At 36.4% G+C, this 27,079-nt stretch overlaps 2 protein-coding genes across 2 annotated transcripts; both read right to left on the reverse strand.

Annotated features, from left to right (window-relative positions):
- Positions 1 to 1,143: 1,143 nt before the first annotated feature.
- LOC121236477 (4-coumarate--CoA ligase-like 9) lies at positions 1,144 to 6,649 on the reverse strand. The gene is made up of 6 exons (XM_041132911.1): positions 5,523 to 6,649; positions 3,571 to 3,763; positions 2,637 to 2,782; positions 2,479 to 2,546; positions 2,241 to 2,343; positions 1,144 to 1,507 (listed from the first exon to the last, which is right to left on the reverse strand). Exons 1-6 carry the CDS (start codon positions 6,558 to 6,560, stop codon positions 1,382 to 1,384), a joined length of 1,674 nt encoding a protein of 557 aa, XP_040988845.1. The 5' UTR covers positions 6,561 to 6,649; the 3' UTR covers positions 1,144 to 1,381.
- LOC121236476 (4-coumarate--CoA ligase-like 9) lies at positions 1,144 to 25,410 on the reverse strand. Its single transcript, XM_041132910.1, has 7 exons — positions 24,271 to 25,410; positions 19,384 to 19,570; positions 18,450 to 18,595; positions 18,292 to 18,359; positions 18,052 to 18,154; positions 16,981 to 17,196; positions 1,144 to 1,291 (listed from the first exon to the last, which is right to left on the reverse strand). The coding sequence occupies exons 1-6, from the start codon at positions 25,315 to 25,317 to the stop codon at positions 17,071 to 17,073; spliced, it is 1,677 nt and encodes a 558-aa protein (XP_040988844.1). The 5' UTR covers positions 25,318 to 25,410; the 3' UTR covers positions 1,144 to 1,291; positions 16,981 to 17,070.
- Between the last annotated feature and the right edge of the window lie 1,669 nt (positions 25,411 to 27,079).

Genomic DNA, 27,079 nt, shown 5'->3' on the forward strand with positions numbered 1-27,079 from the left:
TGCTTGAGAGTGATTCTCCGAGAGACTTGTGTGTTGATGAAGATTTTCCCCACATGAGAAGGTCAAATCTTGAGAGTGGGGAGATTCAAATAGAAGACATGAGGCTTTGGAGTGCATGTTTGTGGAGATACATTTTGTGAAGACTGCAAGCTTTAAGAAGCTTATTTGTAGACTTGACTTGGAGGAGGATGACGAGTTTTATAGGATTAAAGAGCCTAATGTCCCTAATCAAAGAGGCGTAAACATGCTTTAGTGTTGCAGAAAGTTTATAGGTATTGAAGTTTTATGGATGATCTTGAGATAGTATTTGAATGGTTATGGAGTAAAACCTCAACTGTCTCCTGGAGACGATGAAACAGTCTTTAAACATTTTTAGCATGATATTATTGAACTAGCACCGGAAAATAATAAGTTCAACTTGGATTTCCTAAGCTTCTATCTTAGCTTTGAGGTATGAGAAAATCTTATCTGGTTCACAAATTCTACACCACATCCCTAACGTGGCAAATCGGATTCATCAATTAAATATAAAATCACAAAAATCGGCTACAGATTCTCTGTGTTTTTGTGCTTCACAGGTAGAAAAATTGATGAAAAAAATAATTGAAAATGAAGCAAACCCAAAACTTGGAGAGAGAGAGAGAGAGCGAGCGCGGGGGGTTTGGTGAGAGAGAGAGCTTGAGGAGAGAGAGAGAGAGAAAGGTCAATGATAAAGAGAGATGGGGTTCGGTGAAAGAGATTGAGGAGAGAGATTGAAATCAGATTTCAAAGAGAGAGACGTGGACGGATCCTAACATATATATAAAAAAAGAGAAAAAAAAAAAGCGGGGGGGGGGGGGGGGGGGGGGGGGGGGGGGGCGGCGGTGCGGTGTACAGGTGGAGCAGTGCTCTTGAGGTATTTGTGGGCACGGCGGACATTGCTACAAAGAAAGGTTGCCAGATCCGAAGAAATGGTGTCAACCTATGTGGGACAAGTTTCACCTCCAAAACTCACCTAAGTCAGACCCTACAGTCCTATTTCCTTGATTCAAGCTCAATCTTTTTCTGTTTGTGGAAGAACCCTGTAAGGAGAGAAGACAGATGAAGGCCACGGAAAGGTGGCTATGATACCATGCTAAAGTACAAAGGCAGAAGAAGAGAAAGGGATGAAATAGTAGGGAGCCGTATTTATAATATGGGGAGAGAATGTAGTACAAGTAGAGTGCAATAAAAATATAATACAATAGCGCAAAATATGGAAGATGGAAAATTGTGAGTAGACTATGGTTTTGGAAAACCAGGCTCCACCACGCTAACACACACTGATATACATCTGATAAATCAGGTAAGTTGCCTGCTTCTCCTAGCATTGCCCCCTTCACCTCTAAGTCCAGAGTATTGATCATAGTCTAGAGGAACCAAGAGAGAGAGCATGAGTGACCAGCTCCCTCCTCAAAATTTTCCCCGCCGGAGATTTTGGAATAGAGTTGATAAAAGAGACACGGCGGATCTTCATGTACGGTGCGACCTGCAAGCCGAAGTGCAGCCTCTAAAAGTAAGAACACCAAAAAAGGTGCAAGTTGAACTTGATAATAGTGGTAAAAGCAGTTTATATTTTATTATATAAAGACCAAATGATTAGCACAAAAAGAGAATCTATATCTATTGCCTAATTTTTCTACGGATCCAAGGGAGGATCCTAAGAAGAATAGGTAATAGATTTCGCCCAGGGATGTAGACTATGAGATTGAGGAGTCAATCATAAGAAGAATTATTTCTTATACCGATTTATGTCTATAAATTTATCATATGAAGTAGGGGATGTGTGAAAACCCGTAGATCTAACATCGGATCCGACTTCGATGGAGTAAGACTTTGATATGGAAAGAAGAGGATCACATCTTTTTATCTTTCCCTTCTTCTGAGAGAGATAGAGACTTTGAATGTCTTGCTTACTAAAATAAATTCTCATTACTATCTAGATGACCTATGAAATTTACTAAATCAAACCATCAAATAAGAACCCAAAATCTGCACAGAAATATGACATTTACGGATACCCAATTGAATGACATTTTACAATGTGAAACACACGAAAAAAAGAATCCAAGTTATGTTATCTCAATGCAACAGGAAGGTAGGATAGGAGAAAATATTATGCAGCCGTGAATGATAAGTTGCAAGGCCAAGACACTCTCAAATCTGCATCTTCAAGAGACCATTTCATTGTTTCAACATATAAAAAGATTCTAGAAGCTTGCCTGTTTTGCAATGAAACCTATAACTTGAGCCTCCCCAATATTGCTTCCGGGCTTTCTCACCACACATGCCATGGGAATCTGCCCTGCTTCTTCATCAGGATACCTGCTTCATAGAAGACATTCAATTAAACACGAGATGGGGCTTGTGCTAAAAAATGTGATCCCAGTGCACCTTGTCATGCGAAAATCAAGGAAGCCTATTATAACATGGAAAAAGATCACAATACTAGACACTTACGGAATCACAGCAGCATCAACAATTTCAGGGTGTGATAGGAGTAAATGTTCCAACTCAGCTGGCGGGACCTGCAATTTGTTAAATACAATGGGATGAACTATTTACATGTAGTGAGATGACACCTATAACAATCGTTTGTTAGAGAGCAATTCAATCACCTGATAACCTTTGTATTTTATCAGTTCCTTTAATCTGTCTACGATATAGAGAAATCCATCAGAATCGAAATAACAGAGATCACCAGTCTTCAACCACCCTTCCGAATCCAAAGTTTCAGCAGTTGCATTGTCGTCCCCAACATAACCTGCAGAGATACCATGATTCTTTTCATCAATCAAGAAGCATTATACTGGTCTTATGAAGCTTGAAAAACATGTCTAAACTTATCGGTAGCTGGATAAGATTAATCGAAACCATCATCTAATTGGAATGGATTGAAGGGACAAACACAAAATATATGGAAAGACAAAGCCAAGACATCATCTGGCATTTTGAAAAAGATTAACTTTTTCTCTGAGTTCAATTCATAATCACATCATACAATGCCTTTGCTTATACGCTTTCCACAAATCAGTCTATGTCAAGGATTGACAAATTCTTGTGAAGGAATGCACATGTCAAATTCAGTAACGAGGACAAAGACAAGTAAGAAGGGCCATAAGCTTTATGCAATTGGCTTGTGAATCAATATATCCACACTAACTCAAGAAAGCAAATTGCTCGATAAAAATGCATGGTTAGCAGAGGTGACCAAGGCACGTTACATATTACACCCATGGTGAGTAAAGTAAAATTGGGATGGGGTCAGAAAAGAAAGTCTGCCGGCCTATATAATGAATGCAACAGTATCAATGTTACTAATGTCTGTCTATGTAACCAAGATATCACCTCCAAATCATATGATTTTAAAACCTAAAGAATGAACAGGTATAGAATGAATGGGAAAATGTTTCACTGCATAACATGTCATACATTCACTGGTGCACTGAGAATCTTAATGCCAGGTGACGGTTTCAAAATGTTGTCTAGCCCAATGGAATAGAATGCTAGCAGTGGATTGTCAACGATGAAGTCGGTAGCAAAGTTTATGACCTTTCATGACAGTTGGCCCTCGCAACCACAGCTCTCCTTTCTGGCCAGGCGGTAAGGCCTCTCCAGTTACAGGATCAACTATTTTGGCTTCCATATTTTCAGCTAAGCGACCAACAGAACCATGCTCATGCTGTTGGGATTCCTCCAACATCATTCTTGCTACCCCTCCTGCATTCTCAGTCAAACCATATCCCTAAATAAAGAACAAGAAGAATAAACATTCGACAATCAGCAAAGTTTGACAATATCGTTACAATGTTCAACAAAAATATTGTTAACCTTCAATTGTAGTAATCAACACAACAATCGGGTTGGCTTGGTGGTAAAGCTCACTTCTATAGAGTTTCACGAATGGAAATTCATGGGTTGGCTTGGTGGTAAAGCTCACTTTTTTTTTGCTTTTTTTTTTTCATATTATTTTTTAATATTTTATTTAAAAAAATTTATAATATTATTAACCAACACTTTCTTAATCACTAAGCAAAAATAAAAAAATTACAGCGGGATCTCTAGCTTTTTCCATTTCCTATATCTGTAGACTTCTCTCTTTCTTTTTTTTGAAACTTATATATCTATAGACTTGTCAGTTAAAAGATTTCAGCCCAACTTTTAAATTTGAAGTCCTGGCGAGAGATAAAATGAGAAGATGGGTAATTACAATCGTGTGAATGGTAATAAAATACTTGGGTTAATATATTTTATAAAATTTTAAAAAACATAAGAAAAAATTAAATAAAAATATTATAAAGTTAAAATATTATTATAATATAATTTTTATTTTATAATTTTAAAAAAATCGAATTATATTTTTTATTTTATTTAAAAAAATTGTAATAATTAAATTAAAAAATTAAATATTTAAAATTAAAAAATATTTATTTTTATAATGGTTGAATATTAAGATAAAATGATTTGAAAAAACTTTACTATCCAGCTAGGTAGAGTCTTAAAATAGTTAATTAATTAAGAATAATCGAACATTTCTTTTTAAAAAATAATAAATTAACAAAAATAAAAAGAAAAAAATTGTTTGTAAAACTATTTTTTTAAAGAAAATGATTTATGTACAATATTTTTCAAAACACATTTTACAATAATGTGTTAAATGGAGGGTATTTTTATAAAAGAGTAATGTTACTCATCATCTCAACTTTTATCATCCTATAATGTGGCATTAGAGCATTAGCATTGGTCTATGCATATACATATGCAAAGTCATATTTGCATAATATGACCCTAAAATCCTCCACATTGGCTTATGCATATCTAAATATTTAGCTACTTATGAACAGTGTTTATCCAAATTTGGATAACCACTATTCACCCTACAAATCATATTTTAATCATTATTTATATCTCCTCCCACTCTCTCTCTCACAATCCTTTCATTTTCTCCCTCCTTCAACAACACAATAAATCTTCACTTGCACATTCATTTTATTATTATAATATATTATATATATTTTTTTCATTTTATTATATTTTTAATATAATATATAAAAAAATTGATTTTAGTAAAAAATTAATAATAATAAAATAATAATATTTTATTATTATTTTGTCTCAAATTTGTATAAGCTAATGTGAAAATTTTACTTGAATGACAAAGTGGATATGCAAAAGAGGTGATTTTGTATATGCATATGCATAGACCAATGCTAATGTTCTTAGGTGATTGAAAATTATTTATTACATTTCACTTATAAACGTATCATCTAATACCACATCATGAGAGAATGGGATGATGATGAGAGTTAAGATGATGAATAGATTTTTTCTTTATAAAAGTAATATACTTTACAAAAATATTTTTATTTTATAATATATTTGTAAAATATGTTGTGAAAATATGTTGTGTGTACAATATTCTTTTTAAAAAGAGAATCCGAAATTTAGTAATATCATTTCTTATTTCTCGTTAGTTAATTTTTTCACCAACAGAACAGGGCTACCTGCGTAATCGCCACGTTTGGAAACTTAGCCGCGAATTGCTCGGTGACCTCCTTTCCGAGCGGCGCGCCACCGCATCCGAGAGCCTGGAGAGAGCTGAGATCGTATTCGTTGACGAAGTCGGACTTGGCTAGCGCCACCACGAGCAGTGGCGAAACCGGCATGTAGGTGACCCGGTACTTCTCCACGGCCCTCAACATGCTCTCGAAATCGAACCTCCCCATCAGCACCAGAGTCTCCGCCATTGTCACCGCCCTCACGAGCATGAAAAACCCGAACATGTGGAACAGAGGCAGTGTGATCATCGACACTGGTTGTGGCTGTGGCTGATTTTGATTCTGATCGGACTCGCGCTGCAGATGGCAGAACCCGGCTATTAAGTTTCCGTGAGTAAGCATGACGCCCTTTACTCGTCCTGTGGTTCCCGAGGAGTACAGAATCACGGCCGAGTCTGACTGACTCACTTGGACTAGCTCGAGTTTGTCAGTGTCAGTCCGACTTCCGCTAATCATTGAGAGAAACTTGGGCGAGTCGATGAATATAGTACCGAGAGGAAGAGCCGGAAGCTTGTCAGAGGTAGAGGAGGCGGCAAAGGCGATGACCGGTTTACATAGCCGGACCTGGTGTGCGATTTCCGAGTCGGAACTGAGCGGGTTAGCTGGGGAGATGGTGACCCCCAAGGTCAAGAGAGCAAAATAGAGAACCGGAACTTGGAGCGAGGAAGGCGCGAGAATGAAGGCAACGTGACCTTTAGAGAGAGAGGTTGAGGTTCTGAGAGCGACTGCAAGGGAGTGAATTTGGTCGAGGAATTCGGAGAGAGACAATCGCCGGCCGGTGGAGGAGTCGATGAGGATGGTGGTGGAACCGATGGCAGACGGAGAGGATTGGAGGAGAGAGAAGCAGAATTGGGCGATGGAGAGGGGTTGAGAGGGAGGCGGGAGTGGGATCCGTGGCCGTAGGCTGTGGAAAATCTTGGTTTTGTGGCAGAACCCGTTGCTGGGGTCGATCGGATAGCCGGAAAATGTTGCTTCGTCCGCCATGGAAATGCTGGACCTGGTGGCAGAAGTTTTGGAGATATGATCAGTCCGACACTATACTCACCAACCAGCGCTATCCAGGCTGCTGCCCTAATAAGAAATACATTCAACTACAAGCATGCTAGACCATGAGCTCTTTATATATAATATATACATATCCATACATATACATATACATATATATTTATATATATATTAGCAACAGTAACATCGATCATGGGGCTGATATCTTATTCAATTCTCAAAGCAGTTTTATCCAACTTGTGACTAAGCTGATTTTGTACATATTATAAGCAAATGGAGACCTAATAAACTTGCAGTGTATAATACAAAATGATAAAGCACTGTTCAACTTTACATGCAGTTTTTATTTATTTATTTTTACCCAAATAAAATGATCTCATTCCCTTTTGGAGAGAGCCAGCTGTTTCCTCTAGCAACAAAATTTGATATTATTTGGACCATCGTGAGTACCATTAAATTATGAAAAATATTCTAGTCATGATGAGAGTTGGTACCCTGATACTAGTGTGACACGCCACATGACCATTGATTTCTCAAACCTCAACATATCGTTGGAACCTTACAATGGCACAGATCAAATCCACATCGGTGATGACTCATGTTTACATATTGATCACATCGGCTCTTCTCTTTTATCTACTTCTACTCATTCATTTCTCTTAAAACAACTCCTACATGTTCCACATCACAAAAATCATTCTTTCCGTTAGTAAATTTGCTCTTGATAATTATGTATTCTCTGAACTTCATGCCTCTCATTTTTTTAATTAAGGATAGCGACAGAAAGATAATAATCCTTCAAGAACCTCTTAGAAATGGCTTTTATCAACTTTTTTTTTAGCACTTGCATCTTCTTAAATAAAGCAAGCTCTTGTTGGTGAACACACGAAGGATGCCTATTGGCATCGACGTTTGGGCCACTCAACTTTTCAAACAGATCGACATGTCATCTCCAAGTTCAAGCATCTAGTGTCTTCAAATAAATCCTCGGGTCCATGCTCTGCTTGTTTGCAAGCTAAATGCCATCAATTGTCATTGTATCCTTCAACTTATGAGTCTATATGTCTATTAAAATTAGTTTTTAGTGATGTATGGGTATCTTTCCCAACTATGTCACACATTGACAATAAATATTATGTTTCTTTCATTAATTCATTTTCTTGTTTTACATGGCTTTCTTAGAAAGAGTAGCTTTTATTTTTTTTATTTTTGGACAACATCCTTGGACAAGATTATTAACACATATAGTTTGAAAAAATGTCGAGTAATGGTGTTGGATTAGTGTTGCATGTGCAAGAAAAATGATGAATCAATAGATCATCTGCTTTTACATTGCGAAGTGTCTATCTATATTGGATTATCTTGGGTTATGCCTCTTAGGCTAGTGGATTTTCGAGCAAACTAGAGAGGCCTCCATGGTAATTCATGAGTGGCAACAATCTGGAGAATGATTCTTATATGTATTTGTTGGTGCATTTGGCGAGAGAGAAATGATAGAAGGTTCGAAAATCACGAGAGAACAATGGGTGAGCTTAAAGTTTTCTTTTTTAAAACATTGTTGTTATGGGTGGGGGATATTATTTTTAATGGGCTAAATGTACATGATTTTTTATTTTCCATTGTAAACCCTAATTAGGTATTTCTCATGTATACTTCTTGTATACTTGAGCTTTGCCTTCTTTTATGAATAAATCTTCTTGATTACTTATAAAAAAAATATTCTAACTCTTTTTACCTATACATGTTAACATTTTGTTTGAGGATTATGCTTTCGTAATTTTGAAGTAAATAGAAGAAATTGACTGTTGATTTTGGGGGTTGGGATTTGTATTATGGGTTGTTAGTCAAGGTATGTGTTTCTTGTATTTTTGAGTTTGATTATTGATTGAGAAGGGTCGTGGCTGTGAATCACATGAGGGAAGGGCAAATCAATATTTTGAGGAAAGGAAATTTCATAAGGATTCCGAAAGAGAGTATGATTTTAACAAGAAAGATTCTTGCAGAGTGGACAGAAGTGGCCGCAATCATTAAGCCAGACATAAGCGTGAGTGCCATTATTCATCAAGAGTATGCAATTTAGGTCTTAGAGGAGACAAGTTTGGCAGTAAGACTAAAATGCAAATGCTGTATGAATTTTTTGCATGGGTAGTTCTACAATCACTGAGGATTCCTATCCTCCGACTGACATGGCATGCCACGTTGTGAGTATTAATTTTTAAAAAGAAAAAAAAAGATCTAAAATGCCATACTGATAGGACCACATACCCTCATAACACAACATATCAATGCACGATATCCTCCCTTTCCCTCCGTCTGGCACCTTCCTCCAGTCTGCATGACAACAAAGCTCCATTTCTAGAGTCATGTTCCGGCTCCCCTCTACTCGACCTTGCTTCTCCCATGAATCCAAGAGGTAGATTTTCTAGACTTCCAGCTTTTCCTCTTACTCGAATGTTAGGAAATGTTGGGATTTTTTTATTTAGTTGTGTTCTATCTACAAATGTCAGGGTTTTTTTATGTTTTTTTTATTTTTTTTATTCTGCTCCTATATATAGATACAACCGACTTTACCCGTTTCAGAGCGATTTGTTCAGGCTCTCTACGACTTCTGCAGCAAGATCTTCACGCCCTCACAGACACCAGTTCCTTCTTCTCAAGCCGTCCAAAGGCTCTCTTATCTTCTGGGTTTGTCCAAATTTCATTAACTCTATGAATAAACATGGTTATTACATGTAATTGTTGAAATTGCTTTGTTGCAGTTTGAGAAGTTCGGCTCAATTATCTATAGAGATCTTGCAATTTGGTGAATTTGTTTTTAGTGGCAGGTTTGGGGAGTGAGATGAGTATTTTTGGTTTTAGATGAAAGTTTAGAATATGATTTTTTTAATATTATTATTGTTTTAGGATTTGAAAAAATTGAATTGTTTATTATATTTTTTGTGAAAATTTAAAAAAATTGTAATGATGAGATGAGATAAGATGATAATTTTGTGTCTCATCCCACTAGCCAAACCTGCATTGAGATTCTTTTGGTAGTGAATACTTATAATGGGTACATTCTAATTGTAATGTTACGAGGATTCTAGAACTACAATCTAAAGTTAGTATTAAAATTAAGTCAATCTTAGAATGGAAACGGTGAAGATAAAGGTGTCATAAGAAATATTTCGTTTGCTTTAAATAATACATGTTAATAATGTTGTAGGGTCATTTTGGAGTTAATCTTAGGAATTGGTTAATGGGAGATTAAGAGAGTCAGGGGAATGCTCAATTGTTGTTGTTTGATTGTTTATTTGTTTATTTATATTGTAAGCAAAGATGACCAAAGAACAATAAGAGAATTCTCTGTCAGGGTATGAAAATGCCCCCTTTGATTATAATGTAATGCAATATCAAACCCAGAATTTCTTTTCCCTCTCAATTTATTTTCCCTTTGATTAAGTGGAAATAAAATCATACACTTTTCTTAAAAAAAAAATATCCTTTTGATTGTATATGATTTCTTTCATATATAAGGTATTATCTTTATTTGAATTTGGTTGGATTTTCTTAGATAATTTGAAGGCTGGACTTGCAATGGATTTCGACATGGGACATGCAGATAATGAGTATGATAAGATAGGAATTGATGATGAGCAAGAATGTGATGAAATCATTGAAGAACCTAAGGTTGGAATAACATTTTTATTTGTAGAAGAAGTTTGGTCTTACCATATAAAGTATGGTAAACATAAGGAGTTTGGAGTGTGTAAAAGGAATTCTAAACCTGGAGAAGATGGGAATGTCAGATGGTTTAACTTGGTATATGTGTGACAAGGTACATCAAAGAGTAAGGCTTACCAATGTTCTCAAGCCAAGACAAACAGAGAAGATAGGGTGTATGACTAGGATTAATGTGACAATAAATGATGAAGGTAGATATACCTTGTCTAGAGTAAACTTGGATCACACACATGTTTGTAGTCCAGGAATGGCAAGATATTTCAGATGCTTTAAGAAGGTTGACGCTTGTGTAGCTAAGAGACTTGAAATAAATGACGAGACAGGAATACGAATGTCAAAAAACTTCAAGTCTATGGTTGTTGAGGTGGGGGGTTATGAGAATGTGTCATTCGGGAAGAATGAGTGTCGAAACTACATTGACAAAGCACGACAAATTCGTCTCGGGGTTGGAGGTGCTGAAGTTCTATGTAACTATTTCTACAAAAAAAAAAAAAAAATTATTATCAGATAGACGTGGACCATGAGTTGCGGTTAAAGAATGTGTTTTGAGTAGACGCCTAAAGTAGAGCTATGTATGAATCATTCGGGAATGCGATTACATTTAATACAACATATAATGCATATAAGATGCCTTGTGCACCGTTTTTGGGTGTGAACCACCATGGCCAGGCAATCATATTCGGGTGTGGATTGATATCTAATAAGAATGCACATACCTTTTGAGTGGTTGTTTGAGTCGTAGTTGAAGTGTATGAATGGCCAACCACCAAATGCAATTATCACATACTAAAACAAGACAATGTAAATTACAATTTCAATGGTGTTTCCAACGTCTAGGCATCGTTTCTACTTATGGCATATAATAAAAAAGTTTCCTAAGAAATTTGGATCACATTCTCAATATGAAGAGATCAAGAGTACTTTATAGAAGTGCATATATGACTCTTTAAGTGAGTATGAATTCAAAGAACATTAGTGCGATTTAGGGCTGTACAAAAACCGACGCAACCGGTCGCCGCAGACTCGAACCAACTGGCCGCATCAGGAACATGCCAGAACCGATGGAGAACCGGTTGGCGTGTGGTGGAATATTACAAGAATCAACGTTCAGTGGTTCAGTCCCGGTTTGAGGTTAGGCTAAACTGCTGAACCGACCGATATAATAAAACTTATTTTTTTAATATACAATAATCAAAACGACGTCGTTCCACTTAAGTTTAAATGGAATAGCGTCATTTTATATTTATAAGTATACGATAGATAATAGAAACGACACCATTAAACCAAACATCATCGTTTTATTAAAGACGTAAGAAAAAATATATATATCTAAAACAACGCCGTTCCACTTAAACTTATGTGGAACAGCATCATTTCGGTATGGGGTCTTTTTCTTCCCCAACCTTCTTCCATTTCCCGATCTCTTCTGCAACACACACACACACACTCTCTCTCTCTCTCTCCTATGCAACTCTCTCTCTCTCTCTTAGTAGAATCTCGCAGCTAGGGAAACTGACGCCGATTGAGAATCGCCAGAGAACCACCATGATCAGTTTCCTCCTCCCCATTGACCGGTTACGATCGATTGCTCCCCCAGTTTTTCAGACTTCAGTCAACGTCGATTTTGTCTAAAAATCGCGCCGACGACGTCGATTTTCACCCCTAGTGCGATTTGCTCAATACCTATGATCTGCATGAGAATACATGGTTGGTATTACTACATTAGTAACCGGCGTTTTTGGGTGCCGGCCTACATTAGAGACACATTTTAGGCTGAAATGTCAACTACACAACAAAGTGAAGACATTAATGTATTTTTCGATGACTATGTTAACTCTAAGATAACTCTAAAACAATTTGTTGATCACTCCAATTCAACCCTTAAGAGGAAGGTAGAGAATGAAGTCATTGCTAACTTTAATTCATTTAACACTAATATTCGTTGCATCTGTCTATATTCTCTTGAGAAGCAGTTTCAAAAAGTATATACAATTGCTAAACTCAAATAAGTACAAGACGAATTACGAGGATTTCTATATTTGACTGCCTCGTTATTGGGACGCGAGGGTGGTAAATATACGATCATAGTTGCCAATGAGGTTCAAGTGCATGATTACTTATTAAAATGTGCAAACTATACTGTCAAACTTAATGAAAATCTCCTTGATGTTAAATGCATTTGCATGTTGTTTGCGTTTAAGGGCATATTATGCAGACACGCTCTTCGTATCTCGACTCAGCTAGGCAAGACTACAATACCATCAAAACACATTTTGGATCAGTGGAGGAAGGATGTAAAGCAAAATCACACATTCGTCAAAAAGTAGTTATGATACGAGTGGCAACCGCAATGCCCAAATCTACGATAGGCTCCAAAATTGTTTCTATGAACTGTGTTCGAATGCTTCAAAGGCTGAGAGCAGCTGTGTGAAATTGATTAGTCAGTCAAAGTAGTTGAAGATACAGTACCTGGGCATCGCTGATCATGATACTAGGAACACAGTTGACCCAGCTATTGTAAGTTCTAGACATCTATGATAAGAGATTTTGTTGTTCTTGAGTATTTCAATGCTTTACAGAGAAGTTTAATATCTTTTTTGTAATGAAAATGGCTATCATACATCAGGGAAATGCCTATAGGGCGATGCAAAATGAATACAGGGGGTAGGATTTGGGGGTGAAATTCACACACCCTCTTACAACAAAACCATCCATCAGGATTCACATTCTATCTCAAATAGACGTGTTTAACATCGATCTTGGCCCCATTTTGAAGCCAACGTCTCTTCACTGATCACCTCCACCTCCATTCTTGAATGGAGCATATTTGCATCTCTCAATTGTTTTTTGTTCTCATTTCTTTCGTAGGCATTTGAATCATGTGTTATCTCTATTATGGGTCTCGACACATACAGGTGTTCTCATTTCACCACAATTTTCATATAATTAGATGCAAAATGTGTAAAAAATTTAACGTGGTTGCTTCACATCGCTTTAATAGAATGAAGTAGATGCAACTCTTATAAGAGAAATAATTTTCACATTCTCAGATGAAAGCTAATTTGAGAGTAATTTGAGAGACAAATCATGCAAGAAAAAATAAAAGAGCGAAGAGAAAATATGATAGAAGTTGTTGCTCAAATGACTAACACAAGAGGGGTGAATTGAGTTATTTTTATGAAATTAACAATTATAAACCAAATCCATCATATAAAATGTGAATAAAATACAAAACAGCAGTAAATATAAAGAATAGGGATAAGAGAGAAGCAAACTGAGCATTTTAACGAGGTTCAGCCCCACTACTCACGTCTTCTTCTCAAGCTACTCCTTGAAGATTTCCAAATTCACTATTCAACCTTCTTCAGGTGGAAATAAAATCATATCACACATTTGAGCAATACCACTTCAAAGAATCCATGTAGAACATCTTTTACATTTACATTCACCTTACACGTGGCGATTCAACTATTCTCTATGTAGAATACCTTCTACGCGCACAAGGGTTATACATACCATTTTGTTGATACAAGAGCTGATAGTGGGTAAATTATTACATAACACTCCTCAATTAGTGAAATGAAAATAATACAATGCAAAATTATATCTCTCTCAAAATGAACAAAGGTTAAGGCTCAATGCTTAGAAAAGAGAAAATAAAAGCCTTGAATGAATGTTGTAAAGCTTATAATTGATGTGTATATGTTGTTGGTGTAAATTTTAAGATCTCAATTAAGCTATTTATAAGGATATAAGACTTCATTTTCAAATTTAAAAGGATTCACATCTCACAAAGGACTATCACTCACTTTTCAAAATTTTGCAATTGTCAAAGGCAACATCATTTACTTTTCAAATTTTTTGAAACCAAATCTTCTACTTTTCACATATGACAAAATGAGCATTATTTTCTTTTCAAAATTTTCAAATAAAAGCAACTACATTTTACATAAGTAAAAAAGAACATCAATCATTTTGGAAAATTTTCAAACTTATCATGCACATGTGAGAGATGACAATCAATCATATTTCAAATTTTCAAAATCCAAACTTATAATCATGTCATGCACATGTGAAAGATAACAATCAATCATCTTTCAAAAATTTAAATTTCAAGCTTTTAATTTTCAAATATATCATGCACGTGGAAAATGCAATTTGATGCCTTATGAGAAAAGATTCTTCTTTTAGCCTTAATTCAATTTTGGATTTTTCAAGAGATGTACAAAATTACTCTAAGAGCTTTATTTGTAATAAGCTTGTTCCTTTTCTTACTCATGCTTGATTCGTTGATTTGCTTGGCTCCATTGTGTAGACAACTTGAGCTTGAGACTCCTTTATACTTGAATTCATTTGTTATCATCAAAATCTATAAGTAGATATATAATTACATGGAGCTTGAAACCTTGGGTTTAACAGAAACATACAGAGTAACAACCTCGATTTTTATTGTGAGGGAACCCAGGTCACGTTGGAAATGGAGATATGCACTACTATTTTTTCCGGAAATGGAAGTAGAGGTCCTCAAGTGTTATTGTAAAATGTCATGAGGGAACCAGGCCACGCCGAAAATGGAGATTTGCACCACGATTTTTTTCAAAAAGGGAAGTAGAGGTCTTAGGGTTTCAAAGGAGAGGGACGGGAGGGATGGAGGCAAGCGGCGATGGAAGGCTCAATGGTGAGGGAGTTGGGCTCAGGCCTTGGGGTGTCTAGTAGAGGGGAGGCGGCAGAGCTCTTAGGTTTCAAATTTGGGAGAGGATTTTTTTATTGTCTAGTTTTGTCTCTTTTTTTTTAATCAAAACATAAAAAATAAAAAAGCCAAGTGGCAATAGACACCTCAATCGGGAGCCATCCTCAGTGGGTCTAGCTTTTTCCTTTTTGCATGGAATGAATTTTCCAATTACTATAAAGCTGCCATGGATGCCTTCAAGGAATAGAGTCAGGGTCAAAAATAAAATAAATAGCCCTGCAGTTACCTCTGTTTCCATGTCAATCCCATTCATAGAGATAAACCTGTTGCGACAGATCAGGTTTTGAGTAATTCTAACATTCTAAAGTTGATTTGCCTCCTTTGTTTCTTTCAAAGCAATATGAGGATGATGAATACGGATAAGATAACGTGTAGGAGGGCAAGGTTTCTCAAGCACAGAATATTGCACTGTCGAGGTGGGGTGTCTAAGAGTGATTCTCTGAGAGACTTATGTGTTGATGAAAATTCTCCCCACATGGGAAGGTCAAATCCTAAGAGCGGGGAGATTTAAATAGAAGATACAAGAGGCTTTGGAATGCATGTTTGTGGAGATACATTTTGTGAATACTGCGAGTTTTGAGAAGCTTATTTCCAGACTCGAACTAGGAGGAGGATAACAATTTTTATAGGATTAAAGAGCCTAATGTCCCTAACCAAAGAGTGCTCAAGTGTTGCAGAAAGTTCATAGGTATTGAAGTTGTTATGGATGATCTTGAGATAGTATTTTCATGGTTTTGGAGTATGACCTCAACTGTCTCCTGGAGACGATGAAACAGTCTTTAAGCATAAGAGAAGTTAAATGCTTGATGCTACCACTGTTTGAAAGAGTCAAGTATCTTCATCAAACCTTTTTGTAAGCAAGGAGGGTGAGTTGACCATATGTGACCTGGTTCGTCTCACCAATCATCCTTTTGTACAGGTGAGCTGAAACTATTTACATGATTAGAATTACATGGACACATAAAAGATTTTATAGCAATCCTGTTTAAACATTGTTGATGATATAGATTTATGTTTATGAATAAGCATCTATATTCAGCTGCAATAAGAAAAGGAAAAAATGTATGCAATCACTTGTGTAGGGACGATTGTAGGAAAGCCACAAAACTTAAAAAGGGGCATTTTTAACATGATATTATTGAACTGGCACCGGATTTCCTAAGCTTATATCTTAGCTTTGACGTATGAGAAAATCTTCTCGTCAGCCGGTTCCCAAATTCCACACCACTCCTAATGTGGCAAACCATATTCATCAATTAAATATAAAAACACAAAAACTAGCACCAGATTCTCCCTTTTTGTGTGCTTTGCGAGCTGAAAATTTGATGAAAAAAACAAAGTGAAAATGAAGCAAACCCAAAACTTGGAGAAAGGGAGAGAAAGAGAGCTTGAGAAGAGAGAGGACTTGGTGAGAGCGAGAGAGAGAGAGAGAGATGCGGTCCTGTGAAAGAGATTGAGGAGAGAGACGTGGACGGGTCTTGACATATTAAAAAAAAAAAAAAAAAAGTGTGCGGTGTACAGGCTGCTGCGTAGCAGTGCCCTTGAGGTATTTGTGGGCACGGCGGACATTACTACAAAGAAAGGTTGCTAGAAGAAATGGTGTCAACATACGTGGGACAAGTTTCACCTCCAAAACTCACCTAGGTCAGACCCTACAGTCCTATTTCCTTGATTCAAGCTCAATCTTTTTCTGATTGTGGAAGAACCCTGTAAGCAGAGAAGACGGATGAAGGCCACGGAAAGGGGGCTATGATACCATGCTAAAGTACAAAGGCAGAAGAAGAGAAAGGGATGAAATAGTAGGGAGCCGTATTTATAATATGGGGAAGGAGAGAATGTAGTACAAGTAGAGTGCAATAAAAATATAATACTATAGCGCAAAATATGGAAGATGAAAAATTGTTAGTAGACTATGGTTTTGGAAAACTAACACACTCTGATATACACCTGAAAAATCAGGCAAGTTGCCTGCTTCTCCTAGCATTGCCCCCTTCACGTCTAAGTCCAGAGTATTGATCATAGTCTAGAGGAACCAAGAGAGAGAGCATGAGTGACCAGCTCCCTCCTCAAAATTTTCCCCGCCGGAGATTTTGGAATAGAGTTGATAAAAGAGACACGGCGGATCTTCTTGTACGGTGCGACCTGCAAGCCGAAGTGCAACCTCTAAAAGTGAGAACACCAAAAAAGGTGCAAGTTGAGCTTGATAATAGTGGTAAAAGCAGTTTATATTTTATCATATAAAGACTAAATGATTAGCAATTTAGCATAAAAAGAGAATCTATATCTATTGTCTATAAGTATTTTTCTACGGATCCTAAGAAGAATAGGTAATAGATTTCGTCCAGGGATGTGGACTATGAGATTGAGGAGTCAATCATATGAAGAATTATTTCTTGTACCGATTTATGTCTATAAATTTATCATATGAAGTACGGGATGTGTGAAAACCCGCAGATCTAAGATCTGACCCGACTTCATTGGAGTAAGACTTTGATATGGAAATCCTAACAGATTCGGAGTCGTATTGGAAAAACCAACTGGATGCTCAAATTAAAAGTATATTGCCTAAAATAAGGCTTGTTCCCGACAGTACAATATGCATGACACAATAAATTGTATCCTGAAAGAAAGAAGAGGATCACATCTTTTTAACTTTCCCTCCTTCTGAGAGAGACAGAGACTTTGAATGTCTTGCTTACTAAAATAAATTATCATTACTATCTAGATGACCTATGAAATTTACTAAATCAAACCATCAAATAAGAACCCAAAATCTGCACAGAAATATGAAATTTACGGATACCCAATTGAATGACATTTTACATCGTGAAACGCACGAAAAAAAAATTCCAAGTTATGTTATCTCAATGCAAGGTAGGTTAGGAGAAAATATTATGCAGCCGTGAATGATAAGTTGCAAGGCCAACACACTCTCAAATCTGCATCCTCAAGAGACCATTTCATTGTTTCAATATGTAAAAAGATATAGAAGCTTGCCTGTTTTGCAATGAAACCTATAACTTGAGCCTCCCCAATATTGCTTCCGGGCTTTCTCACCACAAATGCCATGGGAATCTGCCCTGCTTCTTCATCAGGATACCTGCTTCATAGATGACATGCAATTAAACGCCAGAGATGGGACTTGTACTAAAAAATGTGATCCCAGTGCACCTTGTCATGGGAAAATCAAGGAAGCCTATTATAACATGGAAAAAGATCACAATACTAGACACTTACGGAATCACAGCAGCATCAGCAATTTCAGGATGTGATAGGAGTAAATGTTCCAACTCAGCTGGCGGGACCTGCAATTTGTTAAATACAATGGGATGAACTATGTACATGGAGTGAGATGACACCTATAAAAATCATTTGTTAGAGAGCAATTCAATCACCTGATACCCTTTGTATTTTATCAGTTCCTTTAATCTGTCTACGATATAGAGAAATCCATCAGAATCGAAATAACAGAGATCACCAGTCTTCAACCACCCTTCCGAATCCAAAGTTTCGGCAGTTGCATTGTCGTCCCCAACATAACCTGCAGAGATACCATGATTCTTTTCATCAATCAAGAAGCATTATACTGGTCTTATGAAGCTTGAAAAACATGTCTAAACTTATCGGTAGCTGGATAAGATCAATCGAAACCATTATCTAATTGGAATGGATTGAAGGGACAAACACAAAATATATGGAAAGACAAAGCCAAGACATCATCTGGCATTTTGAAAATGATTAACTTTTTCTCTGAGTTCACTTCATAATCACATCATACAATGCCTTTGCTTATACGCTTTCCACAAATCAGTCTATGTCAAGGATTGACAAATTCTTGTGAAGGAATGCACATGTCAAATTCAGTAACGAGGACAAAGATAAGTAAGAAGGGCCATAAGCTTTAAGCAATTGGCTTGTGAAGCAATATATCCACACTAACTCAAGAAAGCAAATTGCTCAATAAAAATGCATGGTTAGCAGAGGTGACCAAGGCACGTTACATATTACACCCATGGTGAGTAAAGTAAAATTGGGATGGGGTCAGAAAAGAAAGTCTGCCGGCCTATATAATGAATGCAACAGTATCAATGTTACCAATGTCTGTCTATGTAACCAAGATATCACCTCCAAATCATATGATTTTAAAACCTAAAGAATGAACAGGTATAGAATGAATAGGAAAATGTTTCACTGCATAACATGTCATACATTCACTAGTGCACTGAGAATCTTAATGCCAGGTGACGGTTTCAAAATGTTGTCTAGCCCAATGGAATAGAATGCTAGCAGTGGATTGTCAACGATGAAGTCGGTAGCAAAGTTTATGACCTTTCATGATAGTTGGCCCTCGCAACCACAGCTCTCCTTTCTGGCCAGGCGGTAAGGCCTCTCCAGTTACAGGATCAACTATTTTGGCTTCCATATTTTCAGCTAAGCGACCAACAGAACCATGCTGTTGTGATTCCTCCCACATCATTCTTGCTGCGCCTCCTCCACTCTCAGTCAAACCATATCCCTAAACAAAGAACAAGAAGAATTAACATTCAACAATCAGCAAAGTTTGATAATATCGTTACAATGTTCAACAAAAATATTGTTAACCTTCAATTGAAGTAATCAACACAACAATCGGATTGGCTTGGTGGTAAAGCTCACTTCTATAGAGTTTCACGAATGGAAATTCATGGGTTCAATTTTCATGAGTGCGATGTAAATGGGATATGATCCGTGCCCATTTTTCCATCTCATCGACTTCCTACCAATATGTCCTTGATGGGGATAGGACATATTCTACTCAATTTCTATGGGTGCAATGTAAAGGGATGTGACTCGTGCGGCCATGCCCATTATTCTTGCCCATAAAAATCTTATAAATATGACGTTGGTGGGGAAAATCCCCCAGTACCCCTGCGAGTAGGGCTATAAATGAACCAGTCTATTCGATAGCCTGCTCGGTACTCGCTCGGTTAAACTCGAATCGAACTCAACTCGTAAAAATAAAGAAATAAAAAAAAATAAATAAATAAAACTCGTTTGTGAAAGCAGATACCTGCTCGATTTGTAAATAACAAATACCGACAAAACTCGACTTAACTCAACTAAGGCTCGTTAAGGCTCACTCGTTTATGCTCGAGTCGACTCGATTAAAATTCATTCATATATTGATAAATGGAAAACACTATAGATACAAAGAGATCCCACAAAGGGATCCCACAAACAGATGTGGCACACTATTTCTCTTTTCTTTTTCTTTTTCCCCTTCTCCCCGATGTCTCTTTCTCTTATTCTCTTTTTTTTTCTTCCTTTTTTCTTCCCTCTCCCCTTCTCCCCCTTACCCTTACAAAGGCCACTCTCCTCAGCGCCGTCGACGATCGTGACTCTCCTTTGCCGACAACGCACTGAAGCCCCCTCCTCCACCACTCTCCTCAATGCCAGCCGACAACGCACGGAAGCCCCTCCTCCGCCACTCTCCTCACTGCCAACTGACTCACCCTCCTAGTGTCACTGACGAGATTCTCTACCCAGTGCCGCTGCCGACGTCTTTCTAGAGTCAACCCAATACCACCATCGCCCAAAAACCCGTCGCCAACAGCCCACTCTCTTCCCCCGCTGCCCATCCCTTCATCGCCGGATACTTCTCTACATTTGGTTGTTGAGAAAATGAAAAGGAAAATTTTGTTTGATTGTTGAGAAAATGAAAAGAAAATAATATTTGTTCTCTATTTAGTTGTTGGAGGGAAAATCGCAGCTTGTTTTTGTTGGGTTGTTGAGAAAATGAATGGAAAATAAAATTTGTTCTGTGTTTGATTGTTGAGAAGGAAAATCCGAATCTGTTTATTTGTTGAGAAAATTGCAAAGGAAAATAGAATGAATATGAGAGAAAGAGAGACCGAGAGAGAGAGGTCTGTTGTTTGTTGCTGGTGAGGGATGGGAACGACAGTAGTGACGTCGGCGTTGGTTGTTTTCTGGGGTTGGCTCCGACAAACGCACTAGCTCTTTGCTGGAGACAACGGCGTGGGTTTGCGACGGGGAAAGGAGGGGGAGGGAAAAAAAAAAAAGAAAAAAAAAATGGACGTGGTATTGACACGTCAGTTTGTGGGATCCCTGTGTGTCTCTAACAGTCCTCTTGATAAATATATACATACACCTATTTATATATACATATATATATAAATGTATTAGCTAATAATATAAGCATACCACCTTTAGAATTAAATATATAATATGTAATCTAATTATTTATGTCTATATAGTGAATATACTTCATAGGTATATTTTATAATTTGTATAATAATTTGTCGATAAAATTTAATAATTTCATATACTAGTATACGGAAACCATATATGAAATAGATATATGCTATCATATTAAGTGTATGTATTAATAATATATGTAGGCATATAATATATTGTTATTTTGGATAAATATTTAGTTAGATATTAATTATTTATAAATTTTTTAAAATTTTATAATTCAATAGAGGTTCTACTTGTTAGTTGTATAAATTCAATATTAGATCTTTTATTTTTTTAATTTATTAATTATTAAATCTTATTCAAAAAATAAAAAAATAAACAATTAAATCGGCTCGACTCGAACTCTTTTGTAGGACGAGCTCAAACTCGAGTTGAGAGTTTAGCTTATCGAGTCTAGTTCGAACAAAGAATTAAAAAAATCTCGAGCTCGAGTATTTTGAGTCGAGCCGAGCTCAACAAGCCAAAGACTGGCTCGGCTCGATTACAACCCTAACTACGAGCAGGTGGAATAAGGTTGGAGCAGGCGGGCTCAGTTACCGACCCCATTACCCAGCCCTAGCTCACCAACGTCCTACCAATATGTCCTTGGTAGGGATAGAATCAGGCCATGGTGAAAAAATACTCAACACAATAGCTATACACGAGACTCAATTTTTACTAGTGGGATTTAAAAGGGATGTGATTTATGCCCCTTTTTCCAGTCCACATTCGTCTTATCAATATGGCCTTGGTAGGAATACAACTATCCATGATATGGTAAAGGGAAATGATAAAGATACAAATGTTTTATAAGCTCTACATAACTCATTAATAAAGATTATTATTTTTTTAATTCAAACCCATCAAAGGAAAAAAAATGGAAAAATAATAATATTTCATTGAAGAGTTGTGTAAAAGTTATAAAATATGTCTATATCATTTTTGAATGCAAAAGAGAAATCAACACAACAGTCATGGGGCTCAAAAGTCAAAGAGTTTTATTACTCATCATCCTTACACTACACACCTACTAAAGGAAAAAAATAAAAAGATAAAAAATAAAAGCAGATGTGTGGTGTAGGTATGATGAGTAGAATTTTTCGAAGTAAAAACCCAACCTTTTGAAAAATGGCTTTGACCACCAGATCTTACATTATAGTATTTATTAAAGCAGTTTTAAATCCAAATATATATTCAGCCATAAATTATTAGTATTACATTAAACTATTAGTATTCACTGTCTTAAAGATTTATCGAATTATCTAGTAAGGTTAGGATCTAAGCTATGGTTCAAGTCATCTGAATTAAGGCTTGTATGCTACTTTTCAACATCTCCCTCCTAGTCTTTCTACCCAGAAAAAGATGTCCATAGGTATATAGTACTAGTACTAGACGTGAATATGATTAGGCTTCATTTGAATCCTTGAATGAGTTCAGTTTATCTCAGTTGGATTTTGTTTTAGACTTATTCTAACATCCAAACACACAACTCTCAAATCATTAAACATCACTCAACTCAATCTCTTTGCACGTAAGACCCACAACATTTTTTAACTTCCCATAAATATGTTTAAACTCATATTAACATTCAAACACATCTAAACTTATCTTAGATAGGCCCACTAAACTCACTCTATTATCTCAACTCACTATTATTTATAAAAAACTCAACTTATCTCTACCTCCAAATGGGCATAAGAAATAGCAAAACTATGTGTAATGGGATTGGTGGAAATGCTTTCTATGAATTATCCTTTTTGGCCGCAGTGGTATCGGCAATGATTTGGTATTCATACGAACAATGTATTTTGTTATTGTTCGTGGGAATAATATTAGAGCTCCCGCTAGAAATCTAACATGTATTTTCATATATTTGTTTTTAAGTTTTTAGGTCCAAGGAGCCCAACGGAGGAGCTGTAGCATTGTCCATAGTCTGTGTATCATTTTGGTTGAAAAAATATCACATGTCACAATTGTACTTTATTGTCCTTGAAAGCCGTGCGAAAAGGTTGATACTGATATGAATTTATTCCTGAAAAAGGTCAAAAGGTTTGGGGGCAGCTGGCATTCTAGCAAACCTAGAAGAAAAGTCCTACACATTTCTCTCCGCTACATAGTAAAAGTACAAAGCTCGTGCAAAATCTTGAGGATCACCGCGAACAAACAATGCTACAGCTCCCGCTGGTACTCCGCTAGTGCACTAGCATGTATTTCGGTCTAGCATTCACCGCTGGTGCTTTAGCATATATTTCGACCTAGCATGCATCTATGGACGTCACAGTTCAAAGTTTTCGGTCTAATCTATTGAGATTAGAAATTAAATTAAATTCAATTCGTCTGAATTTATTATTATAATTTTTTTAAATTTTAATATAAAATATAATAAATAATTTAATTTTTTTAAATTTTTAAATAATAATAATATTAAAAAATAATATTCTAACAATATTTTTTCATCTCAATTTAACTTAACTCAATTCAGGTCAACATCCAAACGCAATCTAAATAAGATAAAATAATAATAATAAAATAATTTACGAATAATAATAAAATATTTAAATTAATATATTTTATAAAATTTTAAAAAATATGAAAATTAAATTAAAATATTATATTTTAATATTATTTTTATTTCAAGATTCAAAATATTAAATTATTTTTATATTTTATTTAAAAATTTATAATGATTAGATAATAATTAAATTAAAAAAAATAAATATTTTAAATTAAAAAATATTTATATTTATAATATTTAAATATTAAAATTAGATAAGATAAAATGACTTAAAATAATTTTACACTTATGGTAGAGCTTAAAATAGTTAATTAATTAAGAACAATCGAACATTTCTTTTAAAAAAATAATAAAAAGAAAAAAATTGTCGGTAAAACTAATTTTTTGAAAAGAGAATCCCGAATTTAGTAATATCATTTCTTATTTCTCGTTAGTTAATTTTTTCACCGACAGACAAGGGCTACCTGCACAATCGCCACGTTTGGAAACTTAGCCGCGAAGTGCTCGGCGACCTCCTTTCCGAGCGGCGCGCCACCGCATCCTAGCAACTGGAGAGAGCTGAGATCGTATTTGTTGACGAGGTCGGACTTGGCTAGCGCCACCACGAGCGGTGGCGAAACCGGCATGTGGGTGACCCGGTACTTCTCCACGGCCCTCAACATGCTCTCGAAATCGAACCTCCCCATCAGCACCAGAGTCTCCGCCATTGTCACCGACCTCACGAGCATGATAAACCCGAACACGTGGAACAGAGGCAGTGTGAACATCGACACTGGTTGTGGCTGTGGCTGATTTTGATTCTGATCGGACTTGCGCTGGAGATAGAAGGACCCGGCTATTAGGGCGATCAAGTTGCCGTGAGTAAGCATGACGCCCTTCACTCGTCCTGTGGTTCCCGAGGAGTACAGAATCGCCGCCGAGTCTGACTGACTCACTTGAACTCGCTCGAGTTGGTCAGTGTCAGTCCGACTTCCGCTAATCATTGAGAGAAATTTGGGCGAGTCGATGAGTATAGTACCGAGAGGAAGAGCCGGTAGCTTGTCAGAGGTAGAGGAGGCGGCGAAGGCGATGACCGGTTTACTTAGCCGGACCTGGTGTGCGATTTCGGAGTCGGAACTGAGCGGGTTAGCTGGGGAGATGGTGACCCCCAAGGTCAAGAGAGCGAAATAGAGAACCGGAACTTGGATCGAGGAAGGCGCGAGAATGAAGGCAACGTGACCTTTAGAGAGAGAGGTTGAGGTTCTGAGAGCGACCGCAAGGGAGTGAACTTGGTCGAGGAATTCGGAGTAAGACAAGCGCCGGCCGGTGGAGGAGTCGATGAGGACGGTGGTGGAACCGATTGCAGACGGAGAGGATTGGAGGAGAGAGAAGCAGAATTGGGCGATGGAGAGGGGTTGGGAGGGAGGCGGGAGTGGAACCCTTGGCCGTAAGCTATGGAAAATCTTGGTTTTGTGGCAGAAGCCGTTGCTGGGGTCGATCGGATAGCCGGAAAATGTTGCTTCGTCCGCCATGGAGATGCTGGACCTGGTAGCAGAAGTTTTGGAGATATGTTCAGTCCGACAAAAGAAGGGAAGGTCTTTAATGCCAGAAGTTGTGTGTTGCAGAGAGCAGAGAGAATAATAGTCGTGACTCGTAACTCACCACAGAAAGAAGCCCCAGATATCTTATGACCGGTATACGTTATTCTTGGTTGGTTGCCGTGGGGGACTTTTTTTTGTTAATTAAATGAAGAGGAATATTAGGAATCAGCCTATTTTAGCTCTTCATCCGTTGCACACCCTACTTGACTTTATTTTTTATTTTTTAAGCAAAACGCACGTTTTGCATCATGGATTTTACATTTCAATCTCCGTTCGAATTTTGATTCATATCCGCGCCCACCCTTCTCTCTCGTCAGGACCCACATCGGCTTCCTCTTTTCAGCATCTCTCCACGACGGCGTCTCTCTGCGACGGCGTCTCTTTGTTCTCAACAAGTCTCGCTTCCTATCATTTTGAATAAATTCACCAAACTATTTAAGAACAAGAAAGATCTATCTCAATAGAAAATTATTGAGACGAAAAGTAATTTCCATAGAATCTGATTTTTAATATACAAAGGTAATAGTTATTTTTGCATCAAACAACAAATAAAACCACAAATTTTATATATCTACGCGAACCTCTTTTACAAAATAAAGTAGAGATTTTGACAGTCTTTCGTCAAGATGTTTCCGAATCAAATTATATAAAAGAGGTCAATAAATTAGCTTACCTCGAGAAAATTCAAAATCTGCGTTGAAGACTCACAAACCCATCTCTCTCTCCCTCTCCCTCTCCTTAACCCCATTTAGTTGGTTGCCTCTACGCAAAGAGAACTCGGTGTGTTCCTTCTACCCGCAAAGGTTCCAAATAATCCAAACACCTTCTTTCTGAATACCTTACCACGCTATACTACCGGTATTTATTGTTTTAATTTTTTTCCTCTGCAGGTCAGGACTTCATAAGCCCATTTCAGATCACACTCTGCCAAAGATATGACCGAAGCTCAAAAAAAAGTATCAGCTCCTGACCAAAAAAATATAAAATTCCTTTACATTAATATTCAAAGCAAAATGGTAGCCCACGAGTTTACTTTCTCATTTTCACTGTTCATCTATTTATTTTTAATTTTTAATTTATTTATTTATTTGTTTTTTATTTAATAATTAAGAAAATAAATTTTAGAATATTGATATATTTTTTTGGTTTTTAAAAATATTTAAAAACTATGAATAAAATAAAATAAAATAAAATGTGAAATTTATAAACATGCTCAGTCGTATATTAGAAATGTGAAATTTATATTAGAAAAATGATAATGTTAGTCCTCCGGCTACTACTTGCATTTTTATTTTTTTTTTATTTTAGGATTATGGAAATATTTTTTAATGATGTTGTAAATTTTTTTAAAAATAAATATAAAACAAATGAGAAAAAAACACACCAAAATAATTAGCATAAATTAGCGGTGGCTATAGTGCCACCCTAAATTTTAAAAAAATGATACTCTCATCACTAATTCTTACAGTTTGGTGTTACTGTTAGAATTTTTTATTCTTTTTTTTACTTAATTATTATTTTTTAATAATATTATAATTTTTTTATTTTTTTTAAAAATATTTAAAAGTGTAAAAAAAACATATGTAAAAAAAAATTAACAAAAGAAAGGACCAATTATACTTAACTGTGGACGTAGCAAAAAAAAAAAAGAGAGTTTAAGCCTATTTATTTATGTCAAATCTTACCGAAAATG

The sequence above is a fragment of the Juglans microcarpa x Juglans regia genome, chromosome 6S, assembly GCF_004785595.1.
Source record: "Juglans microcarpa x Juglans regia isolate MS1-56 chromosome 6S, Jm3101_v1.0, whole genome shotgun sequence".
Lineage (NCBI taxonomy): Eukaryota > Viridiplantae > Streptophyta > Magnoliopsida > Fagales > Juglandaceae > Juglans > Juglans microcarpa x Juglans regia.